General features: G+C 58.0%; 10 protein-coding genes across 10 annotated transcripts; 4 read left to right on the forward strand and 6 right to left on the reverse strand.

Annotated features, from left to right (window-relative positions):
* Positions 1–58: 58 nt before the first annotated feature.
* On the reverse strand, positions 59–1,048 carry KRP23_12939 (Golgi apparatus membrane protein TVP23-like protein B; the record flags this gene model as incomplete). Its single annotated transcript, XM_067883589.1, has 4 exons — positions 59–511; positions 579–686; positions 759–831; positions 915–1,048. 4 exons carry the CDS (start codon positions 1,046–1,048, stop codon positions 59–61), a joined length of 768 nt encoding a protein of 255 aa, XP_067739021.1.
* A 146-nt stretch (positions 1,049–1,194) lies between these two features.
* Positions 1,195–2,736, reverse strand: KRP23_12940 (Ribose-phosphate pyrophosphokinase; the record flags this gene model as incomplete). The annotated part of the gene is made up of 6 exons (XM_067883590.1): positions 1,195–1,383; positions 1,455–1,808; positions 1,888–1,986; positions 2,069–2,201; positions 2,266–2,666; positions 2,734–2,736. 6 exons carry the CDS (start codon positions 2,734–2,736, stop codon positions 1,195–1,197), a joined length of 1,179 nt encoding a protein of 392 aa, XP_067739022.1.
* A 253-nt stretch (positions 2,737–2,989) lies between these two features.
* On the forward strand, positions 2,990–6,295 carry KRP23_12941 (putative helicase; the record flags this gene model as incomplete). Its single annotated transcript, XM_067883591.1, has 1 exon — positions 2,990–6,295. The coding sequence occupies one exon, from the start codon at positions 2,990–2,992 to the stop codon at positions 6,293–6,295; it is 3,306 nt and encodes a 1,101-aa protein (XP_067739023.1).
* Positions 6,296–6,704: 409 nt separating this feature from the next.
* KRP23_12942 (uncharacterized protein) lies at positions 6,705–12,028 on the forward strand (the record flags this gene model as incomplete). The annotated part of the gene is made up of 2 exons (XM_067883592.1): positions 6,705–10,195; positions 10,261–12,028. 2 exons carry the CDS (start codon positions 6,705–6,707, stop codon positions 12,026–12,028), a joined length of 5,259 nt encoding a protein of 1,752 aa, XP_067739024.1.
* A 1,740-nt stretch (positions 12,029–13,768) lies between these two features.
* KRP23_12943 (Optic atrophy 3 protein-like protein) lies at positions 13,769–14,380 on the forward strand (the record flags this gene model as incomplete). The annotated part of the gene is made up of 1 exon (XM_067883593.1): positions 13,769–14,380. The coding sequence occupies one exon, from the start codon at positions 13,769–13,771 to the stop codon at positions 14,378–14,380; it is 612 nt and encodes a 203-aa protein (XP_067739025.1).
* Positions 14,381–14,711: 331 nt separating this feature from the next.
* KRP23_12944 (uncharacterized protein) lies at positions 14,712–16,877 on the reverse strand (the record flags this gene model as incomplete). The annotated part of the gene is made up of 1 exon (XM_067883594.1): positions 14,712–16,877. The coding sequence occupies one exon, from the start codon at positions 16,875–16,877 to the stop codon at positions 14,712–14,714; it is 2,166 nt and encodes a 721-aa protein (XP_067739026.1).
* Positions 16,878–16,966: 89 nt separating this feature from the next.
* Positions 16,967–17,920, reverse strand: KRP23_12945 (uncharacterized protein; the record flags this gene model as incomplete). Its single annotated transcript, XM_067883595.1, has 3 exons — positions 16,967–17,352; positions 17,608–17,719; positions 17,801–17,920. 3 exons carry the CDS (start codon positions 17,918–17,920, stop codon positions 16,967–16,969), a joined length of 618 nt encoding a protein of 205 aa, XP_067739027.1.
* A 487-nt stretch (positions 17,921–18,407) lies between these two features.
* Positions 18,408–20,144, forward strand: KRP23_12946 (uncharacterized protein; the record flags this gene model as incomplete). Its single annotated transcript, XM_067883597.1, has 1 exon — positions 18,408–20,144. One exon carries the CDS (start codon positions 18,408–18,410, stop codon positions 20,142–20,144), a length of 1,737 nt encoding a protein of 578 aa, XP_067739028.1.
* Positions 20,145–20,855: 711 nt separating this feature from the next.
* On the reverse strand, positions 20,856–22,076 carry KRP23_12947 (uncharacterized protein; the record flags this gene model as incomplete). Its single annotated transcript, XM_067883598.1, has 2 exons — positions 20,856–21,887; positions 21,960–22,076. 2 exons carry the CDS (start codon positions 22,074–22,076, stop codon positions 20,856–20,858), a joined length of 1,149 nt encoding a protein of 382 aa, XP_067739029.1.
* Positions 22,077–23,137: 1,061 nt separating this feature from the next.
* Positions 23,138–24,430, reverse strand: KRP23_12948 (uncharacterized protein; the record flags this gene model as incomplete). The annotated part of the gene is made up of 1 exon (XM_067883599.1): positions 23,138–24,430. One exon carries the CDS (start codon positions 24,428–24,430, stop codon positions 23,138–23,140), a length of 1,293 nt encoding a protein of 430 aa, XP_067739030.1.
* Positions 24,431–27,132: the final 2,702 nt, after the last annotated feature.

The raw sequence follows: 27,132 nt of genomic DNA on the forward strand, positions 1-27,132 counted from the left end.
TGAGGTTAGTGACGAACAGATATCGCGTCTCTCATCCTGGGCACGTGTACTAAGCAGGTTAGACGACAGCTTCGGGCTTGGTAGGCCTCTTCGGCGCAGCAGCACCAAGTCCGCCACCGAGACCGCCACCGAGAGCAAAGCCGCCAATCGTCGACATAATTGACGATCCGGCGGACGTACTGAAGGCGCCGAGCGCGCCCTGGGACATCAGCGACTGCATCTTCTGTTTGGCGTCCTTCTTGCACCTGGTGTAGCCGATGATGTTGGCGCCGCTCAGCGCCACGCCAATCACGACGATCAGCGCCCACTCGACATTGAACTTAAGCACGGCGATAATGAGCAGCATGACCCAGAGCGCGGGTGCGCCATAGAGCCCCGTCCAAAAGACGCGCGAGTCCAGCGGGTCGATCTCTGTCATGTCTTCGTGAGACTCGAACACCCACTCGCTCGAGCCGTCCTCGTTGAGCTTGTTCCACCAGCGCAGGCCCACAAGCAGTCGTCCTGTCACGTTCTGCAGCGCAGCAGCAATGAGCCAAGAGAACCGGCACCGACACCCTCCTCCGGTGCACAAGACGCACCTTGACGGTCCAGAAGTCGAAGGCCAACAGCAAAATGCACACCACAAAGATGAAGACGAAGTTACTGATGAAGAGGCTGCCGAACAGGTACAACAGCAGCGCCAGAGCCTGATATAAGCACACGAACAGTGAGCCAGAGGGTCACAAAGCTCTTTAATCGCCCCCCAAAGCGCCCGAAACCTTGAAAAACAAGTGGAAAAACGCCGCCACCGGGTGCTTGGCCCCAGTCACCGCCTTGCGCATGGACGTGAGGCTGCTCAACACGCAAAAATGTCAGCGAAAAGCCTAAAAATGCAGGAAAAGAGATGCAGATTCTTTTCTCTTATAGCCACGTACAGCGCCTGTTTGTCGCTGGCCTTGGGGCTGATGGCTGCCTTTCCGCTCGACGTTTTCTCTGTGGTTGGCTGCGTCTCCTCCTCGACGCTGATGAACTCGAGCTCCTCCTGCGGCTTCTTCTCCTCGGCCATCATGGCGACTTGCTGTGATGTTCGGTCGCGTATTGTAAAGTGGCCGACTTAATGGGACTTGGAATGGCTGTTCATTGGATGAAACTATTTTGGAAACATTTCATTGGGGGAACTATCTTCACGACCGGCTCTGTCCCACTGCAACTGCCCTATTTGGTCTTGGATACCTGGATGATGGAGCTCTTGGTGTGGATGCACGAAATGACCTCGGCGATGAAGGGGGCCACCGACAGCGTCACAATCTTAGGCGACACTTCGTCCGAGTTCAGGTGGACGGGGATCGTGTTGGTGGTCACCAGCTTGTCCAGCTCCTTGCAGTTCTGCAGCGTTTGCATGGCCTGCAGCACGAAAACATCAACACGTCAGCATTGGTGTCCAAGCAACAACAACAATAGGACTTCGAACATACGTCGGCAGAGTAGCGGGCGTGAACGGCAAAAGCCGACACGGTCTTAGCACCGTTGGCCTTGAGCACCTTGGCGGTCTTGACCAGAGTGGAGCCTGTGTCCACCAGAGTGTCCACGACGATGCAGTCCTTGCCCTTCACGTCGCCCACCAGCTCGCCAGGCTGGTCTTTGTCGAGCTGGTGCTTGCGGATAACGAACGCCAGGGGCACGAAGTCGTCGATCGTCCGCGACAGAGTGTCACGGAACATGGCTGCGCGGTTCACGGCGGCAGAGTGCGGCGCCACAACGATCGGGTCGCCCAGAGTCTGCTCCGAGAAGTACACAGCACCCACAGGGAAGGCCTGAAGATTGTCGACCTGGAGTACATTCCATCAACCAAGAATAATACATGTCAGCAGCGGGGTCTACTTCCTGCATTTAGCAACGCCAGCATACCGGGATTTGCGGCTTGAAGAAGCCCTCGATCTGCGCGCTGTGAAGATCCACAGACACAACGTGGTCCACACCCATTGTCTCGAGCATGCGGGCGATGTCCTGAGCGCAACAACGCAGCGAGCAAGGATTAGGATGCCACCATCGACCTGGAAGAGGATAAGACCACATCAACGTTGCTCACCGCAGCAGCGATCGGCTCGCGACCCTTGTGCATCAGGTCCATACGCGCGTAACCGTAGAACGGGATCACTGCAGTGATGCTCTTGGCTGAGGCACGACGCATGGCCGAGATGGACAGCAGCAGCTCCATCAATCTAAATGGTTGCAGAAATGATCAAAATCCTGTCCAAAGCAGTCCCTAGACGCCGCAAAACGTACCGATCCACCGTGGTGGTGGAGCTCACAATGTACACGCGCTTGCCGCGCACATTCTCCTTGATGACGACGCTCGTCTCTCCGTCGTTGAAGTTCTTGACCGTCATGTCGTTGAGCTGCACGCCCAGGTAGCTGGCGATCTCGTCGGCGATGGGCGTGTCCGCGACCTTGAAGAGCTTCATGGACTTGGCGGCGCTGGGATTCATCTTGCCCTTGTAGAAGTGCCAGTGTTTGGTGGTTGTGTTCGGGTACCACTCGCCCTTGCTGCCCCGCGAGACCTTGTCCTGACCGGCGTCCGCCAGCGCCGTTGACTGCGACGTCAGGCCGCCGCCCAACACGCCCAAAGTGCCCGCCGCCGCCAGTGCCAGCGCGTTGCGCGAGCCGCTCAGCATCCGAAGGCGGTTCTGTAACATACACACGCAGTTAGTGAGACTTGGAGGTCCCTTTCATTGGCAGCGAAGCGGCCCTCACCATCGTGAGCCCTCGACTGCTAATCTGCAAGTGACTCGCGGTCAAGCCACTAAACCATTATGTAGCGATACGTGTATATATGTACCACACACCATTCCCCACAAGATACTACTGCGACATGTGTTGACTTGTTGTTTGTAAGGCTCTGCAGGGAGATGAGTCCGTTCCGCATTGAACGGTTGGTGCCAACCCGAAACGACCGCACTTTATTCCCTGCGCCGCCGAGCTCCAGTGTTCCGCATCCAAAGCAGCAGCCATGGGGGACAAGAAGTCGGACATGTACGACGTCAACTGGCAGAAGGTCTGGCCCGACCGCATGCCCGTGATCCTGCGCGACCTGGCGCCCACGAACCCTTTCAACCCTCGCAACCTATGGCCTGAGGAGCAGGAGGAGGAGGCGCAGGCCGCCAAGGACAAGGACACTAAGGACACCAAGAAAACCGCGGCCAAGGAGGACAAGAAGCCCGCGGGCGGCAAGCTCAAGAAGGCGGACCTGATCCGCATGCAGCTGGCCAAGGACAAGGCCCAGAAGCAGAGCAAAGTGGACGAGGAGAAGCTCGCGAACGTCAAGAAGGCCAAGAATCTGCTGGACATGAAGATGGTGACCCCCACGGGCAGGCTTAAGCAGCTGTACGAGATCCTGCGCGACTGCTGCAAGAAGAAGGAGTTCACGGACGCCGTGGATACGCTCTGGGAGATTCAGCGCACCAAACTCCTCCCTGAGCGCTCGCCGCTGGGCGCCGACGGCCGCAAGAAGCACGACAAGCAGAAGAAAATGGACGACGAAGAGGACGCCAAGTTGCTCGCCGAGCTCAACGCCGTGCACAAAAAATACCGCAAGTACGTCAAGACCGTGAACGAGTACCTATCCGGCAAGGACCTGATCGAGTGGCAGCTCACCGAGATGTCGGACCGCCTGCCCCCGCTCAACATGCACCACATGAACAAGTTCATCCTGGACGACTGGCAGCGCACCGTGCTGGGCCACATTGACCAGAACAACTCGGTCATTGTGTGCGCGCCCACAAGTTCGGGCAAGACGGTGCTGTCGTCGTACGTGTCCGTCGTGGGCGGCAAAGTGCTGTTCATCGTCCCCACGGACCCGCTGGCGTGGCAGGTGGCGGCGCTCTTCCAGGCCATGGTCAAGGGATCTGTGGCTCTCATCACGGAGGGGACCGTGTTCCTGCCGCCCGGATTCCGGATTGCCGTCGGCACGCCGCGCGCTGTTGAGTCGACGCTCATTGATATTGGCTACGACTTCCAATACGCCGTGTACGATGAAGTCCACGACTTGAACGGACCCGAGGGCGATGCGTTGGAGCGCATTATTAAGGCGGTCACGTGCCCCTTCCTGGCGCTGTCCGCTACCATCGGCAACGCCGAGAAGCTCAAGAGCTGGTGGGAGTCGCACCTTTCGCGCGATATTCACCTGCTCGAGTACAAGGGCCGGTTCATTAACTTGCAGCGTATCATTTGGTACGAGGAGGAGGCCAAGGACGAGAGCGCCAGCAAGAAGCAGGAGATGGTGTACCTGCACCCGTGTGCCGGTGTTACGCTGGACTACCTGACGACGATTGGCTTTGACGCCGGTGACCTGGCGTTCACCCCTCGCGATGCCTTTGCCTTGTGGCAGGCCATGGAGAAGTTCTACTCCGCGGAACTCATTCAAGATGTGGACCCTCACAAGTTCTTTGAGCTGGAGGACGAGACGGAGGGCGAGAGTGCCGCCCCTGTCGCCGCGACCAAGAAGGACAAGAAGGCAAAGAAGGAAAAGAAGTCCAAGAAGGACAAAAAGTCCAAGAAGGACGACGAGGATGACGAGGAGGAGTATGTGGTGGATCTCGGCAAGCGCACGCACCGCATCACACTGATGGAGTCGAAGAAGTACGAAGACAAGATCAAGAAGCGCCTGGAGGACCTTGCTTCGAAGGAGCCGAAGGCGACCCAGTCGCTCCTTGAGTTTTTCGCACCCCCAGCCAGCCTGCAGGACGTCACTGTGGAGCTGCATGACCCGCGTGACATCAACCCTACCAGCACGGTCGATGTCTACGCGCTTGTCAACCAGCTCTGCGGGAAGAGCCTTGTGCCTGCGATTGCTTTCCAGCTCGACTCCGTTCGGTGTCGTCAGCTTTTCAACCAGCTCTTGGCATCCATTGAGGCGGCTGAGACTGCGAAATACCCGAACTTCCGCGAGAAGGTGCAGCTTGAGTACGCCGAGTGGGAGAAGAACAAGGCCACAATGAAGAAGCGCGAAGCGAAGGTGAAGGCGAAGGGCAAGGAGGAGGACGACCGCGAGTCACAGGCATTCGAGGAGAAGCCTCCTCCGGATATTTATGCCCCGCACCCCGACTTCGTGCTGACCCCCGCTGGGTCCCGCCTTACTGCCACAGAGTTCAAGGAGATCAAGTGGCAGCTGCGTCGTGAGTTGTCGGAGGACTCGGATGACGGCCACGCTCTTGTGCGTTCGCTGCGTCGTGGTATTGCTATCTACAACCAGAACCTGCCTGCGGCGTACCTGCGCATCGTGCAGGCGCTTGCCCAGGCTGGTCGTCTGGCGGTTGTCTTCTCGGATGACTCACTGGCTTACGGTGTGAACATGCCGTTCCGTACGTGCTGTTTCTGCGAAGACACTGCGGACAATGTCTTGACGTCGCTGATGGTGCAGCAAATGGCTGGTCGCGCCGGCCGTCGTGGTCTGGACAGGCAGGGTAACATTCTGTTCGCTGGTCTGTCGTGGTCGCGCATCCAGTTCTTGATGCGTGGTCTGCTGCCGGACGTTACGGGCCGCAAATCGCTCTACCCGACGATTGCTCTGCAGAAGCTGCTCTCAAACAACGTGACAGGCGACATCATGGAGCGCATCGTTGCTCACCCGCTGCACGAGTACATGATCCAGGAGGACACACCTTCGTCATCGGAGAAGCAGGAGTCGTACCTGACCAAGTCGGTGGCATGGATGACCCATTTCGGCTTGACGAAGCCGGAGTATAGTCTCTCGGTGGATGTGTCCGTCGCCAAGCTGGTGTGGGAGTGCCGCGACGACCCGTCGGAGGCGCTGGGCATCTTCTGGATCCTGGAGGCGCTGCTGAAGGAGTTCCACCACAAGCCCGGCGACAACATTGCGCTGCAGCTCGCGCTGTTCAACATGCTGCTGCGTGTCGTTGGCCGCGAGAAGTTCCACCCGGAGTACGCTCACGGATCGGAGCTTGCTCCTCTCCCTGGACAAGAGGAGGCGTGGGAGAAGATTTCTGCCTTGCTCCAGACGTATGAAGCCAAGCTCAACGATCTGGGCGAGAACGCGCCGGAGGAGCTGCGCATGCGGGTGGCTTTGACCGACCCGCTTGACGGCTACGTCTTCCGCACGGTCGTGGAGAACCTGATCCCTCAGGGTCTCGGCACGTCCCAGCTGAACCAGATCAAGAAGCGTCTGCGTCGCGTTGGCGACCGTCTTCGCTTGATGCACAACATTCTCATGTACAGCGGACGTTTCGGCGAGCTGGAGGAGATCGTGCGTAAGTGTTTCCGCCGTATCAAGTGGATCCTCATTGATTCGGAGGTGTAAACAGCCAAGACGGACAAGAAGCGGCTGGGTCGAAAGGGGCCCAAGCCGTCGACTTCCAGAGGCTGGGAAGAAACGAAAGCGCTTGCGCTCGCGCAAGCAGCCAATCCAGCAAACAAAAAGGGCGACGGTGCGTCGATCGTCTCCTGCATGCGAGAACCCGAAATTCAGGGACGCAGATCCAAGCGAAGCGAGGCCATCGAGCAGCTCCTAGAAATACACAAAAACATAGGCGAAGCGTTGCAGTCTGCATCGTCGTCGAAGCCTTCGGGAGGTAGACCCACGGCGACGGCGGCACCTTCACCGCTGGATATGGGAAAATAAAGCTGTTTTTGATTCAGTCGCGTGGCGGCGGTTTTGGTTGTGGCTCTTCATGCAGGACGAAGGAACTTGGCAGCACTTTGGAGATGGCATGGAGGAAGGTCGCAGGAAGACGAGCAAGTCCCAGCGTGGCGGAGATGACGAGCTGCTATCGAAGCGGAAGCTCGGCGACTTGGCACCGTCTCGGCCGTTCACGACCATGGGCGGTGCAATGCTGCACTTGGACTCGACCACCTCAGCACCCGAGTCACCACATCATCGAGCACGCCAAGCCCCGGCCACTGCAGGTGCTGTACTCGACCGCCAGCTGGAAGCCACCGAAGGAGAGTTTGATGTCAAGAAGTTCCTTCTCGACCAGAAGGGCACGCAGCCCTTCCACAAGAGTTCGCTCTTTCGCGCGTCAAACTTCGCCAAGCAGGTGGCGTCGATGGAGCTGCCGGAGATGGAAGACAATCCCCAAACGAACCACTCGAAGGCCAAGAAAGTGATGTTGCCACGGATGGAGTTGGGCGCGTCCAAGTCCACTGGAATGCTACCCGGGACACGGAGAGCTAGCAGCAGCTCACACAAACCTTTTCGGTCGTCCGGGGCCAACCAGCAGTCTGACGAAGAGGACAACCCGGCCATCTCGCACTTTTACTCCATCGAGAAAATGGCCGAAAGCTGTTTCCACGCCACGCAGAACAAGAACAAGACCTGGTTGTTCCTACCCGGGTCCGACGAGAGATCAAAGAGCAGCGACGGCACGAGCTCCATCAGAGGCAACAGCATCACAGGCGTCGAGCGACCATCGCGTCGCGTTGATGTGCTGGATTTGGACCGGTGCTTTGATACCGCCATCCAATTTGCTACCAAGAAGAAGCACTTAGACGTCGCCTGTGACGACAAGCTTTCCATGATCGACCGAGACTTCATGGCCACTTATGCTCGCATCGCTCAACGGTACGGCTCAGCCAGAGCAAAGGATAACGCAGCGGAAGCGCACAAGACACTCACGAAGCTGCTATTCGAGCAGAAATGGTCAGACGTAGTCGTCGGCGAGCTAGAGTCTATGCTCACGGTATCGTTCCTGGAGCAGGGCGTGATTCTTCGCAAGGCTCGGATCCTGTATGCCAAGGCGTTCTTCCAGCTGGAGCACCTGTACAGGAACCAGTGGCAGGAGCTGATGCAGGAAAAGGAAGACCTTGAGCAGCTCCGAGAGGACGTTCGACAGACAGCTGAGCTGCACAAGCAAGACGCGCAGGATATGAAGGAGTACTACGAAGGCGAAATCCAGAAATTGACGGCAAACTTTGAGAGTGTCAAGGGTGACATGGAGCGCCGAGTGACCGACTCCAAGGACCAAATGACCAAGATGGGGGACACGATGAAGGCGCTTAACGCTATATTCCGGCAAATGCGCGAAGACACAGAGAAGGTGAAGGCCGTGGAGCTTCGAGAGAACTACATGAAGCTTGAGCAGAAGCACGACCAGTGCAAGGAGGAGCTGGAGCACCTACGTCCTCTTGTGCACGAGAAGCAACAGCTCTTGGGCAAGATCGAGGAGCTTCATGCTGAGCGTGACGCGTGCAAAGAGCAAATTGCCACCTTGAACCACGTATTGAGTTCGAAGGATGGCATGATTGCGTCGCTGATGGAGCAGCAGAGCGATTTGATAGCCGCACAAGAGCTTCGTGCAGCAAGAGACGAGGAACTACGAAGGCAGGCGGAGGAAGAAAAAGAAGACGAGCGAGATGAAGCCCCCTTTAAGACGGGAGAGTCTGTTCGAGCATCCCTTTCCTCGACGGCAGTATGCGTTCGGTGCAAGCAAGACCTGCGCTTGATGTCTGCCAATGGAGGCCTCGCGGAGGGAGACAAGGGATCTGCGGGTGAAAAAGGAGGCCACAGCGACTCTGTCATTGCAAGCGAAACGGAAGGCTTCAAGCTTCCTGCGAAGAAGAGACGCATCCAGTGCCTATACTTTCGTATCCTCCTGCCGAATCTAGGCGGGCGTCGGCCTCAACGAGAGATCGCGTGGACGTTCAGCTGCATGCGGTCGATCATGTTCGCCAAGCAGATTGACGATTCCATGTGCAAGCGCGTTGGTGGTCTGTTCCCTCTCCGCATTCGCATGCCGGAGTTTGTGTACGCATGGTTTTCACCGTGGCGTTCTATGAAAGAGGAGAAGGCTATTGCTCACGATGAAGTGCTGGACGGGGAAGGTATGAACGCTGAAGCCAATGACCACAACGAGCCAGCGTCCTCAGAGCATCGACAAATGCAAGCTGACGAAGATCGTTGGTGCCTGTACTACGGGGTGCGCTCTTTAGTGCAGCAAGGGTATTTGGAGGCGAAACTCTTCCTCTCCCTCCTCGACGAGAAGTTCGGAGAAGATGAGCAGGTGTTCATGCTTCATTGCTATCGTGTCCTGGATATTTTGCTTGCAGGGCGTTTGAACTGGGGCCCACTTCGCGACAAAGTGTCATACGAGATGTTCTCGCGGGAGTACGACGTCCTATTCGCACGAAGCCCCACTAATGCTGAGAAATTAGCACCACCCCATGCCACTTCGGGGGTGCCAGGCGCAGGAGTTCCAAAGACCATTTGGATATCTCCGTATCACGCCTCGCTCGCTACTAGCGTCATTCTTTCCAAAGCAACCGAAGCTGAGCGAGCTGCACTCGACAAGAAGATCCTAGAGTATGTGGTCACAAATGTTCCGGAAGAGGAGAGACCAGCTATTTACCTGGAGGTGAAGGTATCTGATGCAGAAGCTGAAGCATCGCACAAAGACCGACATGCCAGGGGCAAAATGGGCGACAATTTGGATGCTAAGTCACAGGCACCACCGCAGTTTGTAGATGCAAATCTGTGGGTTGAGCTGATGATGCTCGAGTACAAGGAAGAGCAGGCACATCGTCGCGCTGCCATCCGCCTCATGTTCCAGACTGCGACGACGTCGGCGGCAGCATCCGCCTCTGAATCTGCGGCGAATATGTCGCTGTCAGCGATGCTGGGCATCAATTGCACGTCAATGGACATGGAGCAGTTCCGCGTGATGGTACGTACACTGAATGACGAGATCCCGTCGTTCCTGGTCGCCACGCTCTTCCGAAACGCGTACACCCGTGGAAATGGCACCGTCAACTTTGATTCGTTCATGGATGCCGCAGAAACTTGGCAATTTTTCTCGACATGCATGCGCTTAGAGAGTCCCAGCTCAGTTGTAGCAAGACTGCTAACCAACCCGCTCTCTCGAAACCCCGCAGCAGTGTCACCAAGCTCCAGAGCTGCATTTGTCGTGGACAGGTTGTTCACGATCTTACGCGATGAGTTGAGCGCAACAATCGAAGGTCTACCCGTTTGGACGCGAAATATGACGGACTCACTAGCGTATGATATCTCATCGTCACTGATGGAGGGGACTTTCAGTGATGGCGTGAGGCTGTTGACATCGTTCCAGCGACTAATCGACAATCTGGGCGTGGCGAAGCTAGTGCGGCGTGAAATCACAGGCAGCCTGTTTGGCTCAAGAGACCTGCACAGCATCGAGAAAGCGTTGCAGGGGCTACTAGACTTTGCTCGCCAACGAGACCGATCTGCGTACGTATTCAGCCTTGCGGTGTTTGTTGCTCAAATCGTAACAACGTCTGTGGTTTTGTACTTAGGGCGGAACTCCTCATCGACGCGGTGAGACAGAAGCTGTGCGTACGTCGTGTACAGATGACGTTCCGAAAGCGTTTGCTGCAGGACAACGGCGCACCATTAGTGATGCGATCTCTGATGCACCGTCGCTATGGTAGTGATCACTTGGACTACAGTCGTCGAAAAGCAGAGCGGCCGGTGATCTGGCTGCGTCTGGTGATCTCCTCGATTCTCCGCCAGTCACTGTCTTTGCGCATGTCCACCCTCCTCAGCGAGCTCAGCAGTGTCAGCAGTGCATTTCACGCGGGTCGATCGTCGCCCTTGCAACTGAGTGCATCCAGCACTATCAACGGCGGCATTGGACCCTCCCCCAAGCCCATTTTCGTGGAGCTCATTTACGATTATTTCCTCGAGAAGTTTGGTACACGATGCGAAGCTGAGCGCATTATTCACGACGTGTTTTCCAACTGCCGCTCATTGGTACGAACGGACTCGCTGGCGCTGCTCTTTAGCCACCTCTGCTGCATGAGTAACTCGTGTCCCGAGGATAGACTGCTGGGGCAAAACGAAGCGCTGGCCTTCCTGCACGCAATATTCCGCTGCGGTCTTCACAACTTCCGCCTCGTCAATCCAGAGGTTCCAGGTGGCGACAGTTCCTCCACACAATCTGTTGATTCCGGCCAAGAGGACTCCGATAGCACGCCGCAAGTTGCTTCGTCAGCTGCCGACTTTGTGGCGATTGGTGTCGCTGAGACCATTCTGCAGACAGCGTTCGCCAAGTTAAGCGCCGACCAGAAACTTCGGATGCGGCTTCGTGTTATCGAAGCTGCAAGTGATGGGAAACGTGTTGCGCCTCCGTCCAAGATGGAGGCCAATGCGTTCCTAGTGCTTGCGCTGCATGAATGGCGGCGCTACATCCTCCACCGCCTCAACGAGATTCGTGTGACTTGTTGCGCAGTTGAGGAGCTGGCTCAGTTTGAAGAGCTGCTGCAGCTGGAAACTCTCGCCAGCGTTTTGCAGAAGACTGACATCGCGTACACCTCGGAGGACCTCTGCGTTATTTTCCGTCGGTTGTACATTACCGAGAAGCCTCTGACGAAATCTGACAACGGTGAAAGTACGGATGCATCCAGCACTACACCACCAACAGATCCCATAAGTGACCGCATTGCCGCGGCATGTTTCCCGTTGGTTGCGAAAGAGGCTCTGAACGAGCTTCAAGTGCTGGAGCGTGACGCCACGAACGCTTTTGAAGTTAGACCGAGTCCAATTCAGAGCTACGAGCTCCTAGTGAGTACATGGGAGGACTATCAGGAACCGTGCAAAGAGTTGCTGGAGGAGCTTTGGAAGATTGGCAAGGACAACGATGCCCAAGCGAAAGCGCTGTCCCGGTGGCCTGCGACGAATAGTGCAGGCAGCACTGGCGACGTGCTGTATTTGAGTTCGCCGTCGACAGCCGACACAGTCTCCAGTCAAGATGTAGCACAGTTGGAGGCCGTGCAGGCACTCTTCCTCGAGAAACTACAGCGGCTTACACAGCTATTCGACCACAACTTGCAGCAGAGGAGACCGTCAACAGGTGCGGCGGATGGTTCTCGACGGCGGAGTAGCATCAATGTTAAACGTGATGAATCCATGTTAGTGGACGAGATGAACGCACAGGAAGTGATGGTGAACGAGACGTGGAAGGTCTTCCGGCAAATGTTCGTCGAGTTCGTGAAGCTCCGAGCAATCGCACACCTTGGGAAAGGAGCATTGCCAGATCAGTGGGAAGCTGTGGCGCATAGCTAGTTAGCAGTCACAACATTAAGCAACATGCGCTTGCTGTTGGTACTGCTACAAGTGTAGCAGTCATGGGTCGCCTCACTACTCCAGATTCCTCGACCGCTCGCGTAACTACGCGATTCCGTGGTTGAGGTAATCGTTGAGGTCGAAATGCTATAACTCCGATGTACACTTTAAACAAGGCCGACTTCCTTCCGCTTCTACATGTGAAGCAGAGCTCCGTCCTCGCGACTCTCTGACTCCTCGCGACCTGGAAAAGAGCTGTAGAGCGCTCACGGGGTTCAACCCTGCTCTCGGCGAAATGCACCATGCCATCATCCATGAAGCTAGAAATTGCACACTGAGCTTTCCTGCATCGCGGCTGCGTCCGACAGTCCATTCCCGAGAATGCGTGTCCAGATCCGACAATTTGCACCAAGTCGTTGCGGTCTATCGTCGAGCTCTTGGACGCCACAGCCTGCACCACATGTCCCTTTGCTCCGGAGGTAGCTCTCTTTGGTGACAGCATTCGACGCTGTCAAGCACTAGTCTCGCTAGTACTCGTCTTCTCATCTAGAGTCTTCACGCACCTCCGTGTTGTTCCTGCTTCGGCTTCAACCCCCTCTCATTCTGAAATACTACGTTCTGGTAATCCAGCACGATGCTCCCGAAGCGCTGGATCACTCGACGTGAGGGAAGAAGTGCACTTCAAAATCCGAGCGGTCGTAGGACAGCACACTGCCCACCAACTTCACGAACTTAGGGGCTGGAGATTGTGCCATCGATGATTTGAACAGAGTTAGCAGAAGAGGTGACCCCCCGAGCATATACCAGCCCTTCCTCCACAAGCAACAACATAGCCTCGCGAGTATCTTGCAGTGTCAGCAGCTTGCTCATCCTCGTGTGGGCTCGCTTTTCGGTGGTACCCGGCGCTGAATAATCAGCGACAACAATGTACGCTAGCGACAAGGTGTCCTTCTCACCTTCGAAGACAACCTAAGGTTTCGACGATGAGCTGGCACTCGGAATCGCCGAAAACGACCTCAGCAACCACACGTCTCCACGCTCCTTCAAAATGTAGCGCTGTTCGTAGTATCCGTTCACACAAATCAGCACACCCTGATGAGCAAGCGCGTTGAGACAGCGTGCCACACGCATTCGTAGCTCAGCGTGACGCTCGTCGTGGCAGTTTGAGCGCAGCTTTTCCATGAGAGATAGCATTTTCAGCCCCTCCTCGCCAATTGAACGGATATGAGCAACCATGTTCCAGCGCTTTCTCGGATTCCTCGCGATACTGAAGCGGGCGGAATGCAATTCTCCCCATACCGCTGTTTTCGTCGATCTCTTGCAGAGAAAACGCCTCACTGGCGTTTGTGTCCTCGACACTCACAGCGTGTATTCTAGTCTCAACTCGCCAACTATCAATGAGATCTGACGCCTTGGCAGCGTTCACCTTGTTTGTCCAAGTGTGCAGCAAAGCCAGATCTGTCCTTTAGGCTCTTGCAATTCAGGAGACTCTCCCTCTTCGTAGAACTAGGTAGTCTCTTCCCGCTTGTCTGCTGTGTCGCGAGCGTATCTTCACATTCCGCGTCCGCATCGAGGATTGTTGAGTGGACTGCTGTAAGCGAGCCGTGTACCGAGCACTTGACAGCTTAGGTTAAGTTAGTGCTCTGGTTGAAAACGGCTTTCGTGTCCACCACACACTGTTACGTAGACAATATGTACGAGTCTCCCAAAACCACGTCACTATTGTAATCTGCGGCCACCATGCTGCCGATGATCAAGCTGGGTGGCTTGGTGGCTCGCACGCTCACCAAGCCGCTCGCGCGTGTGGTCAAGTCCCGCTCCAAGGTGCATCCGCTGCTCAACTCGGTGTGTGGGAGCCTCGGGCAGACGCAACACCGCCTCAGCATGCAGCTGCACATGGGCTTCCGGGGCATCTCCAACTACACCATCAAGCCGCTGCCGGCCGACCAGGCGGTGGAGCAGGGCGCGGACTTAGTCGGAGAGCTGCTCATCTTCTCGGTGGCGCTGGGCGTCGCGTCTCTCGAGTACTCGCGCTCGGCCGCCAGCGCGCGCGCCAAGGAGGCGACGCAGAAGGCGCAGCAGCAGCGAGAGGAGCGCGAGACGGAGGCGCGCTTCGAGTATTTGGAGAGTCAAGTGGCGTGGCTAGAGGACCGCCTGGAGCAGCTCGCGAACACCCTGGAGAGTGACCTACTGGCCGATGAACACAAGGAGAAGCGGAGGCGGCAGCATCCATTGGACCAGAACGTGCACGTGGGACTGGACATTGACGAGAAGTCGGTGGCGGAGGCCTCATCTTCGGCTGTCAAGCTCTGGGCAACTACATACGACGCAGTGGCAGGTCTGTTCAAGTAAACGGGTAACACAAAATGCTGTATTGTGCTTTAGTTGTGAGTCTGTCGAGAGGTGCTGTGCAGGTAGAGAAGGGATTCGGTCTCCGTTGCTTTCGCTCTCTGGTATTGGTATTGGGTATTGACTCTTTGTGGGGCCAAGCAATCTGAAGAAGGACGAGAGGTTATCGCCAACACGTGAGAGGAACTACATGGATGGGTTTGCCTACTTGAATGGAGTGAAGCACGTGGGCTAGAACGCAGCGCTATTTGTCTGTACTGCACGGATGCAAATTCGGAACCAGGGATTGTTTTCCTTATGCAAGCTGGTATTAATGGCGTGTAGACTTCTGTTTTCAGCCTACGAAGAGCTCCTGACTCAGCTGAATAGCTGCCGTTTTGAGCGCTGACGCGAGATCTACGCGTTCCTGTTCAACTGGATCGACCTGCAGCTTCTTCTCTGGGTGAGGCAATTGCCCTGTGTCCCCCCGTGGGCCCAGCGCACTATGCAATTGAAGTACAAAGCGAATACAGCGCAACACGAGTGTGGGGTGGCGAACGTCGGTCGACGCGAACTGCAAGATGTCCAACCAGTTGGAAGCTGTCATCAACCGGCAGATCGCGGACGTGGCAACATGCCAGCACTTGGCGGACCCGGTTGCATTAGCCAAACGTAGCAACTCGTGCAAGATCGGAACACTTTGGAGCTCTGCCAGCGCATTCACAGCTTCCTGTTGAGTCTTGGAGAGGAGATCTACGAAAATCTCCACAGTGGACGCCTGGAACTTATCCGTTCTGGTAATTGCCGCAGAGCAATCTTCCTTCTGGTTATGCGGCTCGATTTTGAGTCCGCGAAGGAGATTGGTATGTTCGCGGAGCGCAGCAGCACTTGCATTGACAAGTTCCCCATCGGCGCATCGAACTAGCACAGTTCGGTCTTCGTCTGCACGATCCGGAGTTTGCTCTTCTTCATGCTGCTCGTTGTTGTTATCATGATAGAAGACCTCGATCTTCAGCGTCGAGCATTTATCGCTGCAGTTAAGGCAAATGGACAATAAGGAGACCGCCAGACCAGCGTCGTCGTCCGCTTGGATTGCTGTCACCAACGCATCCGATCGAAAGTCCTGGTCTTCTAGGGCCTCGCGGATAGCAGTATTGCGCTGTGCCAGGATCTGCAACGTGAGCACGATATTCTTCTGCAGCAGTATGTTGGTTGAGCTCACGATGGACTGCACACTTGCTGCCACAACGCCCGGCTGCCACGCCACCTCCTCCGTGACCCAGTTCAGAAGGCTACGGCAGCTTGCGGCTACAGCAGCTTGGGCTGCGCTCTTCTTGGCACCGCTGGATGCTGTCGACAGGAGAGCGCGGTAGATTATGACGCAGCCCTGCTCGATGATCGCCCGCAGGATGTCACTGAGAGGTGAATGCCGGATGGTCAGCTCCAGCGTCGTAGCTGCCATGGCTGCAATATGGGAGACTGGGTGATTGAGTAGCCACGAGATCGAGATGAGAACCCCCGACAGACGAACAGCGCTACTCAACGCAACAGAAGAAGCGTCGTCGAGGACAAGCAACGAGCACAGTAAGCGCAACGCGGCGTACTGAATGGTGGAATCCGAGCTCGCGATCCCCAACGTACAGATCTGCAGCATGCCCGCCGTGTCGTCGAAAACAGGAGATCGGGCACCTCTGCGCTTGCTCGCATCCGGACGTGCCACCGCTGCCGCCGCAACAAGCAGCTCAATGTAAACGTGGTCGCACCCAGGCTGGTCTCCCAGCTTCTCGCTTGCTGCGCTGTTCCGCTCCAGAGCATTGCGCTGTTTCTCTCGTTCGGGCGGGTAACCAGCAGGGTCGCCACTTCCGTCATCACGAACCAACCACGCGACGTAGTGCTGCAGGGCGGCCGACCGACAGATATGTGTCGTTATGAGCCCGCTCAGAGCTCGGGGCTCCAGCGACAACAAGCTCTGCAGCTCCATCGCCGCAGCTCGCGCGACCGCGGGCGTTCGGTCGACGGTCGTCGACAGAGACAGCAGCAGGTCCACGACCTCCATGACCTTGGGAGCCTCATCACCCCCGTCCTGGTGCTCGCCCTTTGGCTGGTCCTCGAGCTGGTCGTCATGAGATGATGCCAAGGTCACTCGGAGACTTGTGCCCAGGATTTGCAATAGCCGGCTTGCGACCAGGTCGACCGAGTCGGTCCGACCTTCCCGCCCGAGTCGCGCGTGACAGTCCACGACCTTTTCGCGCAAATGCACTCGCCACTGGGATCGCCACACGCGGCGAAGCAGCCGGTCGCTCGTCTTGGTGCTACGCTCCAGCGCCGCCACGAGCGCGAGCACGAGCGAGTTGTTGGACGCGAAGAGCAGCAGGCCAAGACGCCGCCAGCACTTGTCGTCCAGCGCCAGCAGCTCCGACGGGGGCCGCTCGGGGTCGTTCGCTGCCCACAGTTGGAGCAGGGCCAGCTCTAGCTCGGCATCGGCGTCTCCTTTCCTCAGCAAGAGCGCACGCAATGGCATCCGTGCCGAGCTGAGCTACGTGCAGACACTAGTGACCATTACGAGCGGATTCACGGCAATTAGGTAACAGCCACATCAAAAATGTATTTTTACGAGTGTCGTAACGGATACCCCGAGATGCGAGCATCGAGCAGCGTGATCTTCTCAGCGTTCATCTCGAGGCCTGCTGCCTGTTTACCAGCGCTCCCAGGACTGTGGTTTGCCTGGAAGACAGAATGTAAGACGTTCGAGACGGCCTCGGCGGCAATAATATATCGGCCTAGTGTACTGAGGCTTAGCTTTAGTTCTGCTAGAACAGTGGTGCTGTAAGGGGTCGTAAATCTAGCAGTGAATTGGGGCCGGCGCCATTGAGCCACCGAGTAAAGCTTTGAGTCGAGACCTGTCGGCAGGCCCCTGACACTGAGCTTAGCTTCGTTGTGCTCACCCCACGTCGTGAGCGTCAGCGCGGCATCCACACTCTCCGACGAGCAGTAGACTGCAACAGTGCGTTCCAGCAAGAGCAGCAAACAGAGGAAGGGCTGGGGTCGAAAAGCAGTTCAAGAGGCACACCGCCAGGATGTCAATATCCTCGAGTGTTTAGCCGCGGTGGGCCTCCCCGAATTGTCTGCAGCAAGACTCCATCGAGGTGGATGTCAGTCCTGCAATGCGCCGATTCACTTCAATCCGCTAACCGCGTCAATGACAAGCTCGTTTTCTGGCGAACCTGCGAGACGGGGAAGGGGATACCCACCTGACCCACCCACCATATGGTTTTGGAGTGACTTGATGTTTGTAGGAGCGTGACCTATAGCTTCGTTTTTGTAAACATTGAGGCCAGAATCCATCAGGATTCCGCCCAGAAACTGTCAATAAAAAGTGGGACTGGAGAGTCACATCTTGATGGAGCGGATCCCACGTTTTGCGTTTCAAAAACTGTGACTCACAGGCTCTTGCTTGGCCGGCATGGCTCGCGCCGCCGCCGCTGGCACACCGAAGGCCGAGCCGATCGCTGGCGAAGGCCTCGCCTCGCGCTCACGCGCCGCGTCACGTGGGACCATGGCCATGGCCGAGGCTGACCTGACCTGACAGATCCGGCAGATCGACGCAGCTGAGCCGCAGCGCCGTCCGGCAGAGACACCACGATATCCTCCGGCTGTCTTTGGCTCCAGCATTGGCCCGTAGCGCTCGCATCAAAAGTATTCGCTCGCTCGCTCGCTGGCCGTCCGCACTCAACTGGGCATGGTATCCGCTCGGTGCGCTCGAACACCAGCCGGCGGCGACCAACTGGCGCCGCGACACCGAGGTGTATCCAAGCGCTCAGATCGCTGTCAGCTACGCGCTCCGGCTTTACCATTTCGTGCTCCTTTTCTTCGGCCTCCTCACCAGAGATGGGCCACTGGACCAGCCTGCCAGACCCGACTTGCAGTCCATCGGCGCCACTTGAAACTTTTCCTCGTGGCGCGCAAGTGGAGAGAGAGCCCGGGAGTCCAATTTGCAAACGCTCACTCACCACAGACACTCTCGCTTCCGCCTAGCAGGCACGCCGACCGAATGAGCTACCCGCACCGCTACATCCCGCCCATCTATGTGGACCTGAACATGCCAGTCACGCCCTCCAAAGACAAGGAGGCTCAGCCCTGCTCGCCCAACTTCACGGCCGCGCTGCAGTCGGGCGGCTGCACCGCCGAGCCCCGCCCGAGCAGAGCCAACTCGCTCTTCCTCGATCTGCTCGAGTTTCCTCTCGCCGCGGCCGACCCCAGCCCGGACATGCTGCTCAAGTGCGAGCTCGACAGCGTGCTCGACGTGAGCAACGGCCACGACACCCCGGCCGGCGCGCAGCAGCAGATTTTCCCGCTCCCGAACGGACAGGACGAAACACCGGACCAAGATGTAGCCAAGATGAAGCAGAGCCAAGACCCCGAGGTGCAAGAGGAGGTCGCCGCCTTCCCCGCCGCGGTCTTCACGAGCACGACCATCTCAGCGTCGCGCTCGGCCGCCGCCCCGTCGGTGAGCAACGCCGTGGCCGGCCAGCGTGTTAACCGCACGTCCCAGTTCTCGGCCAAGCAGCGCCGCGAACGACACAACGCCAACGAGCGACGACGGACGAACGCCGCCAAGGACCGCGTACGTGACATGCGCGACACAGTCGCGGCTCTGGCGCGGCAGCGTGTTGAGCTGAGCGCCCAGCGCGATGCCAACGCCGCCGCCAAGGAGATTCTCCCGCACCGGAGGGCGGTCGAGGACGTCGTGCCTCGCGAGCGCGTCGACGGCGAGCTGGGCCTCCGCATCCCGGGTAGCACCACGTACCTGGACCTTGTCAAGTCCGTGGACGAACTCCGCAACGAGAAACGGTATCTTGAAGAGCAGTTGGACCAGCTGGACTCGCAGAACAGCGCCCTTCAGGCGGTGCAGGCAGAGCTGATTATCGATGCCACGTCATCCCTGACGGCATCTGCGGCCAAGAAGAGCCTCAAGCGGAAGCGTGCGGAGAACGTCGACCCCAACTCGGACAGCAAGCGCGTGGCGCTCGAGGTGGGCGAGATCGACATCCCCGCCGGCGGGTACTGCGTGGAGACGGAGGCGGTGCCTTCGTACCTCAAGGTGCTCTTCCCCGAGCCGATGACCAGCGACGCGGCCTTCAACTGGGTCAAGGACAGCTACGGCGACATCATGGCTCTGAAGACCCAGCAAAAGCCCGAGGACGCCACCGCCGCGTCGGTTCTGGGCTGGCGTGAGGACAAGCGCGAGGTGACCAAGGTCGAGGGGCCGGGAGACGAGAGCTCGCTCGAGCTCATGATGACCCAGGACTTCCCTGGCATCGTGTCGGGGGAGCTCGTCTTCAACACGTGGAACCTCCTGACCGTGCTGGAGGCGTTCCAGAAGCTCTTCCCGCTCACCAAGGACCTGGCCGTGCTGCAGACCATCAACGACGACTGCGTGGTCGTTCGTGTGGGCATTGCGTCGTCCCGCGACGCCCCCGTCGTGCACAGCATCATGGTGCTGGCCCGCGGCCAGATCGACGGCGGGTACCTTGTCAGCATGCGCTCCGTGCCGCTGTCGACGGGCCAGAAGGCCTTCGCCGCCGAGGAGAGCTACCTGCCTGTTCTCTGTTGGTTCATGTTGCTGGACAAGTACGACGAGTATGCGCAGCCCGTGTGCGAAGTGGTCGTGGGCGCCTCGACGCAGCACAAGTCGGAGCGCGTGCTGCAGCAGTTGGCCACCGAGCTCGTCGCGGGTGTGGTGCGCTGGCAGGAGGCCGTGGGCCAGAGCAAGCGCTGGCTGCTCTGAGGCTCGAGTGCTCGAGCATATTTAACAGCAAGGTAGGAAGTAGTTCATCCGTTGCTGCTGCAGAGCCTGCAGCGGATACAGTCGCGACTAACGCGCGTTAGTAGTAAGGTCTAAGTAGTCTAGCCAAGTAGTTTTGAAGAGCGTCCTAAGAAGCAGTGAAAAGGACTTGCCAAGTTGAAGTTGCATTGTTGGCTCTCGGAAAGCAAGTTGTAGGCGTGACGAGTGTCCACAGGACTTGCGAGTCATCGCCTTTGGTCCGGCCTGTCGAGCAGTTTCATGCAGCTGATGGAGATGATATCCCATTACTCGCGTTGGAAGCAAGGCAACCACAAGCTGCGACCTACAGCAAGCAACACATGCACCGAACGTGCACCGTGACGGAGCTCCTTTTCACTGCGGCCTGATCGTTCAATCACGCTGCGTTGGCGCATCCAACCATCTGAACGACACGGGGCTACTATCGGCGCACGCTTGAAACTGGCCGAGGATGCCTCGAAGGGCTGCGGCACGCACCAAGATGTGATCGCAAGTGCCGACTGCCACCGACAGCCGACCGACAGCAGACGCGAGCTTGCTCGATGCAGGTCCAAAGAACGCAATGCTGGGCTGGTTGCGCGTAGAGAATTCTGGTAATATAGCATTGTGTTCCATTGAGCAAGCAACTATCATCGGCTGTTGACAACAAATACAGTGAGTCCGAACGCGCTCACACTACCACCGCAGCAGCCCTCGAGACCCAATCCCTCGGCTTTCCATGCGCAGTGCCATCTCAAGTATCTCAATAGACCACCACCCCGTGCTTGCGAGAGCTGTGCCTTCGATCTCTCCGCCGAACGTCTGCTTGCAGTCGTCTTGCTGCTCGCCTGCATACTCGTAGAAGCTCCACACAAACACATCCAGCCAGACGTTCTCCTTGTGCGGCTCCACCTTCCGGCGACCGCGGCGAACGGGTGCTGTACAGTCTCCGTCGTGCTGGAGATACGTCTTGGGGTCTAGATTGCGAAGAACTACCATGCATCCGGCGGGCCCGAGGTCCACGTGCATTGCCAGGATGAAGGCTCGAATGCGCACATCGGTGTCCTCGCGCTCCAGTGTGTAGTAGTACACCACCGCGTCCTCGTTCAGTCGCTGCACGACGTGGAAGTGCACTTTGGCGTCGCGCGGACGCATGATGACAATCGGTTCTGGCAGCGAGAGTATCTCCCATATATTCCTGGCCATCATGTCGGTCGCCCGTCCGTGGAAAGTCTTCTCCAACGAGAACATGAGCTTGTTGTGGCGCAGCACGTGCCGATCTCGCCAGCCCAGGACGCTCGTTCCTGTCGAGACGCACGTCTCGCTCTCTCGAAAGGCCTTGATCTCTCTGTACGACGCGCGCGCGATCTCCGCGCACTGGTCCTGGGTGAGCGGATTCACCTTGAGCACGGGGTTCCTCCGCTTGTGTTCCTGTTCCTGCTCGGCCAGCACGAGGGCCTTCTTTTGGGCCGCGGCCAGCTGCTTCATCTGTCGCTCCATGTCCAGGAAATTGGCGTGGAGGCGCTTGAGCTCCTTGTTCTCCTTGGACAACGCGCGCTTCATCTGCGCCAGCTGCACGTACGCGCTGTGGACGGCGCTGCTTCTGCTGCTGCTCGATGTGGCGGTGTCAGGTGTGGGCTGGGCGTCTCGCTGGTGGTGCGCGGCTATCAGGCGCTCGTACTGCGCCTCTAGAACGTCTACCTCGCGCTGGAGGTCGTCCAGCAGGTTCTAGACACAAACGAGAGCACAAAGCGATGAGCAATCGGCCGCGCGTGCAGCGCGTTCGGGGCCTCCGCGCACCCGTTTCTTGTAGTAGAGGCGCTTGGCGCGTAGGCGGCTCTTGGTTCGCTGGTCGGTAGCCGCTAATACCTCCTCCAGGTCGTCGTTCACGTCGCTGGGCAGGTCTGGGAGCTCCATTTCCGCCGTGCTCGGACTGCTGAATTTCCTCCTTCTCTGTCTGTATTATTCTCTGTAGATGACGATCACCAAAGAAAACGAAGGCATAATCAAACCAAGAGTGAGCGCCGCCAAAAGACGGCACCATTCGGATGCGACTGTCACATGTGCATTCGCGTCGGACAAGGTGCTGCACTTGCCGCGTTGTTGAGCGGTGGCGCGCCTGCGGTGCCATCTACATGTAGCACCATGATCCCGTGGATGCCGTGCACAGGACGCCAAGGTTTTAGCAGCACGAGTGTTGTCGCACTGCGCTGTTCGGATTCGAGCGAGTCGACACACCAAGTTTGACTTGGCGTTGTCGTCGACGAGTCCGCATTGCACGATCCTTCGGCATGCATGTATAAGACCGTCTCTACGGTATTCACTGGAGCGCGAGTGGGGACCCAGTGCCGGCATTTGACGATAATGCTGGCGCATTTCGATTCTCGACCACCAAAGCGCACCATAGAGAGCGGTCAGGATGCCACGTTGCTTGAACGCCACCCGTACAGAGGCATGAGCCTCTGCATCGAGTTGTTTGCATTGCACACACGGTCATGCGAGCGCTGATTGCCAAGCGCTTTCAGTCGCTCCGGTTGGATCATCCAACGTGTGTCGAGTCCGGTCAAGCAAGCAGGCACGCGAGCGAGCGAGCACTTTACAGTCCTCCACTCTCACGCGTTCCCTCGCTAACTTTGAAGTCTATATGTACCAGCTCGCGCAGCGTCCACCCACTTCCAGTACATCGCTACGAGCGCCGCCATAGCCTATGCAGACGATGTAGCGTGGCGAGACGCACCTGTATGGGTATAATAACAGGAATGCAAAGAGAAGTGCTGGACAAATTGCTAGTGTGTATGTTCGTTTGTCGGTTAATAAATTAGCGTGGGTACCCACCGCACGCGTTGGTGGGGTGGGTGTTGTTGTTATGGCTTGCACGTCGAACGGTTTCCCGTTCTCCTCTTTTTCACATCGCACACACTCATTGCACACTCATGTCCCTCGCCGCCTTGGCGAGGGTGTGGACTGCCGCTGGCGCTTCACATTGTCAACTGCGCCCCCACCACGCGGTTCTCCCACCGCAAGTGCAGACACAGGATCTCCACCGCCATAAAGTCGATGTCCGCGCGCGACGGGTACGATAGCTGGCCGCCCGAGGTGACGACGAACCCGCCGTCCTCCTTGCATTCGTACCGCTGCCACGTCGTGCAGTCCATGCGGCGCACGTTTGCCTCGGACGCCGCAGCCACGTTCATGGAGCGCGCGCCCAGCAGGAATCCGTTTGGCAGCTTCGCCTTGAACAGCACCGCCACCACGCGGTCCACGCGCGTTGCGTCGTGGTTGGTCATGTCGTACATGATGACGGCCTCCTTGCCTACCTTCTTGACAAGCTGCGCCCTGATGGACCCGTAGTAGATGCACGAGAAGTTCTCGGAGCTGCTCACGTTGGCCCACGTCTTCTGCATCACCTCGTGCATGTTGACTTCCTTCGGGTACTCCTTCTTGAGGCTGTAGGTGAAGACGCCGTCTTGGGACACCACGCTCTTGTACCCCCAGCCGTGCTCGTCCTGGTGGTTCTTGAGCACCTCGCCGTCCATGGAGCAGTTCAGCGCCACGTTCATGCCTTCCTGCACGGCAGCGGTGCAAGCCGACTCCTCGATGCACTGGCTTAGCTGCTCGAGCTGGGCCTGACTGCTGTTACCCTGCAGGAGTCGCTCGCTGCGCTGCACGCAGCTGGTCGTGTCTGTCTTGAGCTGGGCGTTCTCCCTGGACAGGCCCTGGATGACCCGCTGCAGTCGCTCGAGCGCAAGCACGAGCTTGACCTTGTTGATGCTCGAGGTGTCGGCGCCCGTCACGTTCATGCAGCGCGAGTAGTAGATGCGATTGAGCGTCTCCACCTTGGCTCGCAGCTTGGCCAGCACGTGCTCGACTGGTCGTCCTTCGCTCGGACCGGACGTGGCGACGGCCTCCTGCTCCTTGCTGCTGGCGGCGGGGGCGTTCTGGAACGGGTCGATGGCCTCGAGGAAGAAGGCGGCCATGGCGTCCTTCTCGTCCACCATGAACTGCTGCAGAAAGGCGTCGTCGGCGCCGATGGGGGAGAGCAGCATGCTGGTGGCGTCGCCGCCCAGCTCCACGGTGGAGGTGTCCAGCGGCTGTTTGCCGCCACTGATGGAGATATCTCGGATCTGGATGGCCTTCTCGTCCGAGAGGAACATCTCCTGGATCATGTTGATCTCCTCACGCGTCCAGGCCGCGGCAGGCGGCGCCACCCACGACGAGGACGAGGAGGACGAACGGGGACTCACGGCCGACAGCATTTCCACAAAGCTCATGTGACGTAGGGTTCTTGACTCGGACGCTTGTGCTTCACTCGGTAAAAGGTCAACTGCCCGGCGTGAACGCGTCCCGGCCGCCATTGTCGAGGACGCACTACGCTTCAGCGGATAACGAGGCCGCGCCAGACGATCCACCTGATGAGTGCGCTCCTACCTGTCCGGATCTCTTTTCAACTTGCTGTCCAATGCAAGCGCAGGCAGGCATAAGACATCAAGCACACATCGCCCAGGAAGCTCCGCCGTCTCTGCAATCACGCTGCCAATGCTACTGCTGCCACGCGTGTATTGTGTGGCCCACACCGATTTAAATTCAAATGATACCAGTCTAAATGCATAAAAGAACCAGTGGAATGTGGACCACAAAACAGATCCGTGGCAGCAGTAGCATTGGCGACGCAGATTACTCACACGCGTAGAGATCGGCTTCCAGACGAGCCGAGTGTCCTCCTCGGCTGCTGGCGTGGAGCGTCCTCGGGAAGAGCGCGTCGGCAACTCGCCGACATAGCCTGCGGCGAGCGCCACAGTCACTCCTCGTCAGCGAGCGCCACCGGTCTCTCCGCGCAACGCCAGCGACGGCCCGTTTCGGCGCCAACACCGCCATTTGTCGACGCGAGTGGCTGTTGGGCAGAGCCCGAGCGCGGAGTCGCGTTGCCCGTGTTGACCGGAGCTATGCAAATAACAGATTCCGGATGCCTCCACGCGACGCCAATCGGGGTCGCCCCAGCGGCGCGCCGCTGCCAGCGATCGACTCGTCGGCGCTTTCGGTGTCGCAGCGGCAGAACGGTCTCCGCTGTTCGTCCGTCCGTGCGGCTGCCTTCTTAGCCAACCCGCCGTCTGCAAGTTGCCTGCAGGAAGACATGGCAATGGCGATGCGCCGAGGTACGGACGCTGCTGCCTTTGGATGGCGATACAACCGAAGCGCTGAAGACAAAGCGGGCGATTGCCCTGAGCACGGCGGCGGCGCGAGCGCGGGGTTGTGTCGGCTCGCTCTATTATTCAGGGACGGAAGGAAGACGACCCGCGTCTCGCTGGACGCTCGGAGGGCGAAGTTTGCTATTGTCGAGACGGCGCATCCCGTTCGTCAAAACTGGTCAAGTTGCAGTTCATACATGTACATGTAGTTGCAGTTGCAGTTGATCTGCTGTGTACATGTGTATCCTGCTGCACCACCACAGTGCTGCAAAAGTCTAGCGGGACGATCGCGTTCGTGTCCTCGACTCGATTCGAGGCTCTCATCCGGGAGGCATCGACACTCACCGCCCGATGTTGCGTTCAAGAATTCCAGCAGACTGAAGCAGACCGGGCTTTCGGGCAGCCAAGGTGGGACGGGATGTGAATTGCAATCGCGTCGGGTGCAGGCTTTCAGCCAGCGCTGTGCCGCTGCTTGTAAGCGGCAAAAGTGGGATGAAGGTGAGTGGCGCCAGCTCGGGGCCTGGTGCTGCATTGCAGAGAGCGCGGATTGCCTGCAACGAGCACGGGGGCTCATTTTGCCGGCCGTGTAAACACCGAGCGCAGCGCAGAAGACCTCTTTTCTTTGCGAGCCCGTCCGCCGCCCGAATCCGCCGCCACCCGTTTGTTCGTTAGCAGCAAATCGGCCGGGCTCGCACTGAGCGCGTTCTGCATTTGTTACGCGGCACCGCCTCTTTACAATGGCGACGAGCGCGCGAAGAGAGCACCAAGCAGGCCACCATCAAAATGAGTCAGAAGGACACATCGACTGATGCGAGGAGTCCGAGCGGGATATGCTCGGCCGGCCCTCTGCGCTTTGCGGCGCGGCGGAAGCAAGCAAGGTGCAGTCACCGCTGCAGCAGTGATTGCCATTGGTACATGTAACGATAGACGCGCGGTCGTATTAATCTCGCCGATTTGACAGTGCGACGGCAGGATTGCTATAATACGGGGCGCAACGTCGTCGTCGCTGCTTGGACCGCGCCGCGGTGCCGGCCGCAGCTGCAGATTGCAGCACTGCAGCAAGATTAGGCGGGCGCCAGCAATCCGGTGCTGATTCAATTTCTCACGCGCTATTATTAACGGCATCTACATGTACATGCAGCAGATTAGCTGCTCGCGCCTTGCGTTTCACTAGCAGCGTCCTCACCGAGACGCTTGCGCCTCGCGAACGGCAGCCGCATGCTACCACGTTCGAGGTCTCGTGCACAACTGCAGGAAAGCCCGCACCTGCCCGAGACTCCCTCGAGAGCTGCCTGCGAGCCCACCTCCGGGCGGTCGTCATCGGAGATCGCACCAAGCAGCTGCAGTTAGACACGCGCGGACCAAAGTCGGTCCTTGTGGACGGATCTCATGGAGACGCGGTAAGAGAAAACCCACTCGGGTCCAATGTTATTACAGTGTAGCATTATAATATGAATAGTAATCTTGAAAATGATTCTGGAGCAAATGGAATCACGAGGAGTGCCCGATCCGGACGAGAACAGACCGATTGAAGTACACGGCACCAACTCGGGGGGCAAAGGGCTTGTACTTCTTACAGCTCGCTCCTCTTTTGAATCTCACGGTACGTATGGGGCATGCATGTGGCAGTTGAAGCGTAGCTTGGATACGTCCAATCATTTAGCCAGTTGAGTTGACGCAGGCAGGCAAGACTGAGCTGAAGTTGCAACGCCTCGGAGTCGTACCGGATCTCTTGACTTCGTTGTACAGACCTTTCCTGTAGATGACAATCTCCAACCACCACATTG

This window comes from Phytophthora ramorum, assembly GCF_020800215.1.
Source record: "Phytophthora ramorum isolate Pr-102 chromosome Unknown Phyram_PR-102_s0016, whole genome shotgun sequence".
In the NCBI taxonomy this organism is placed as follows: domain Eukaryota; phylum Oomycota; class Peronosporomycetes; order Peronosporales; family Peronosporaceae; genus Phytophthora; species Phytophthora ramorum.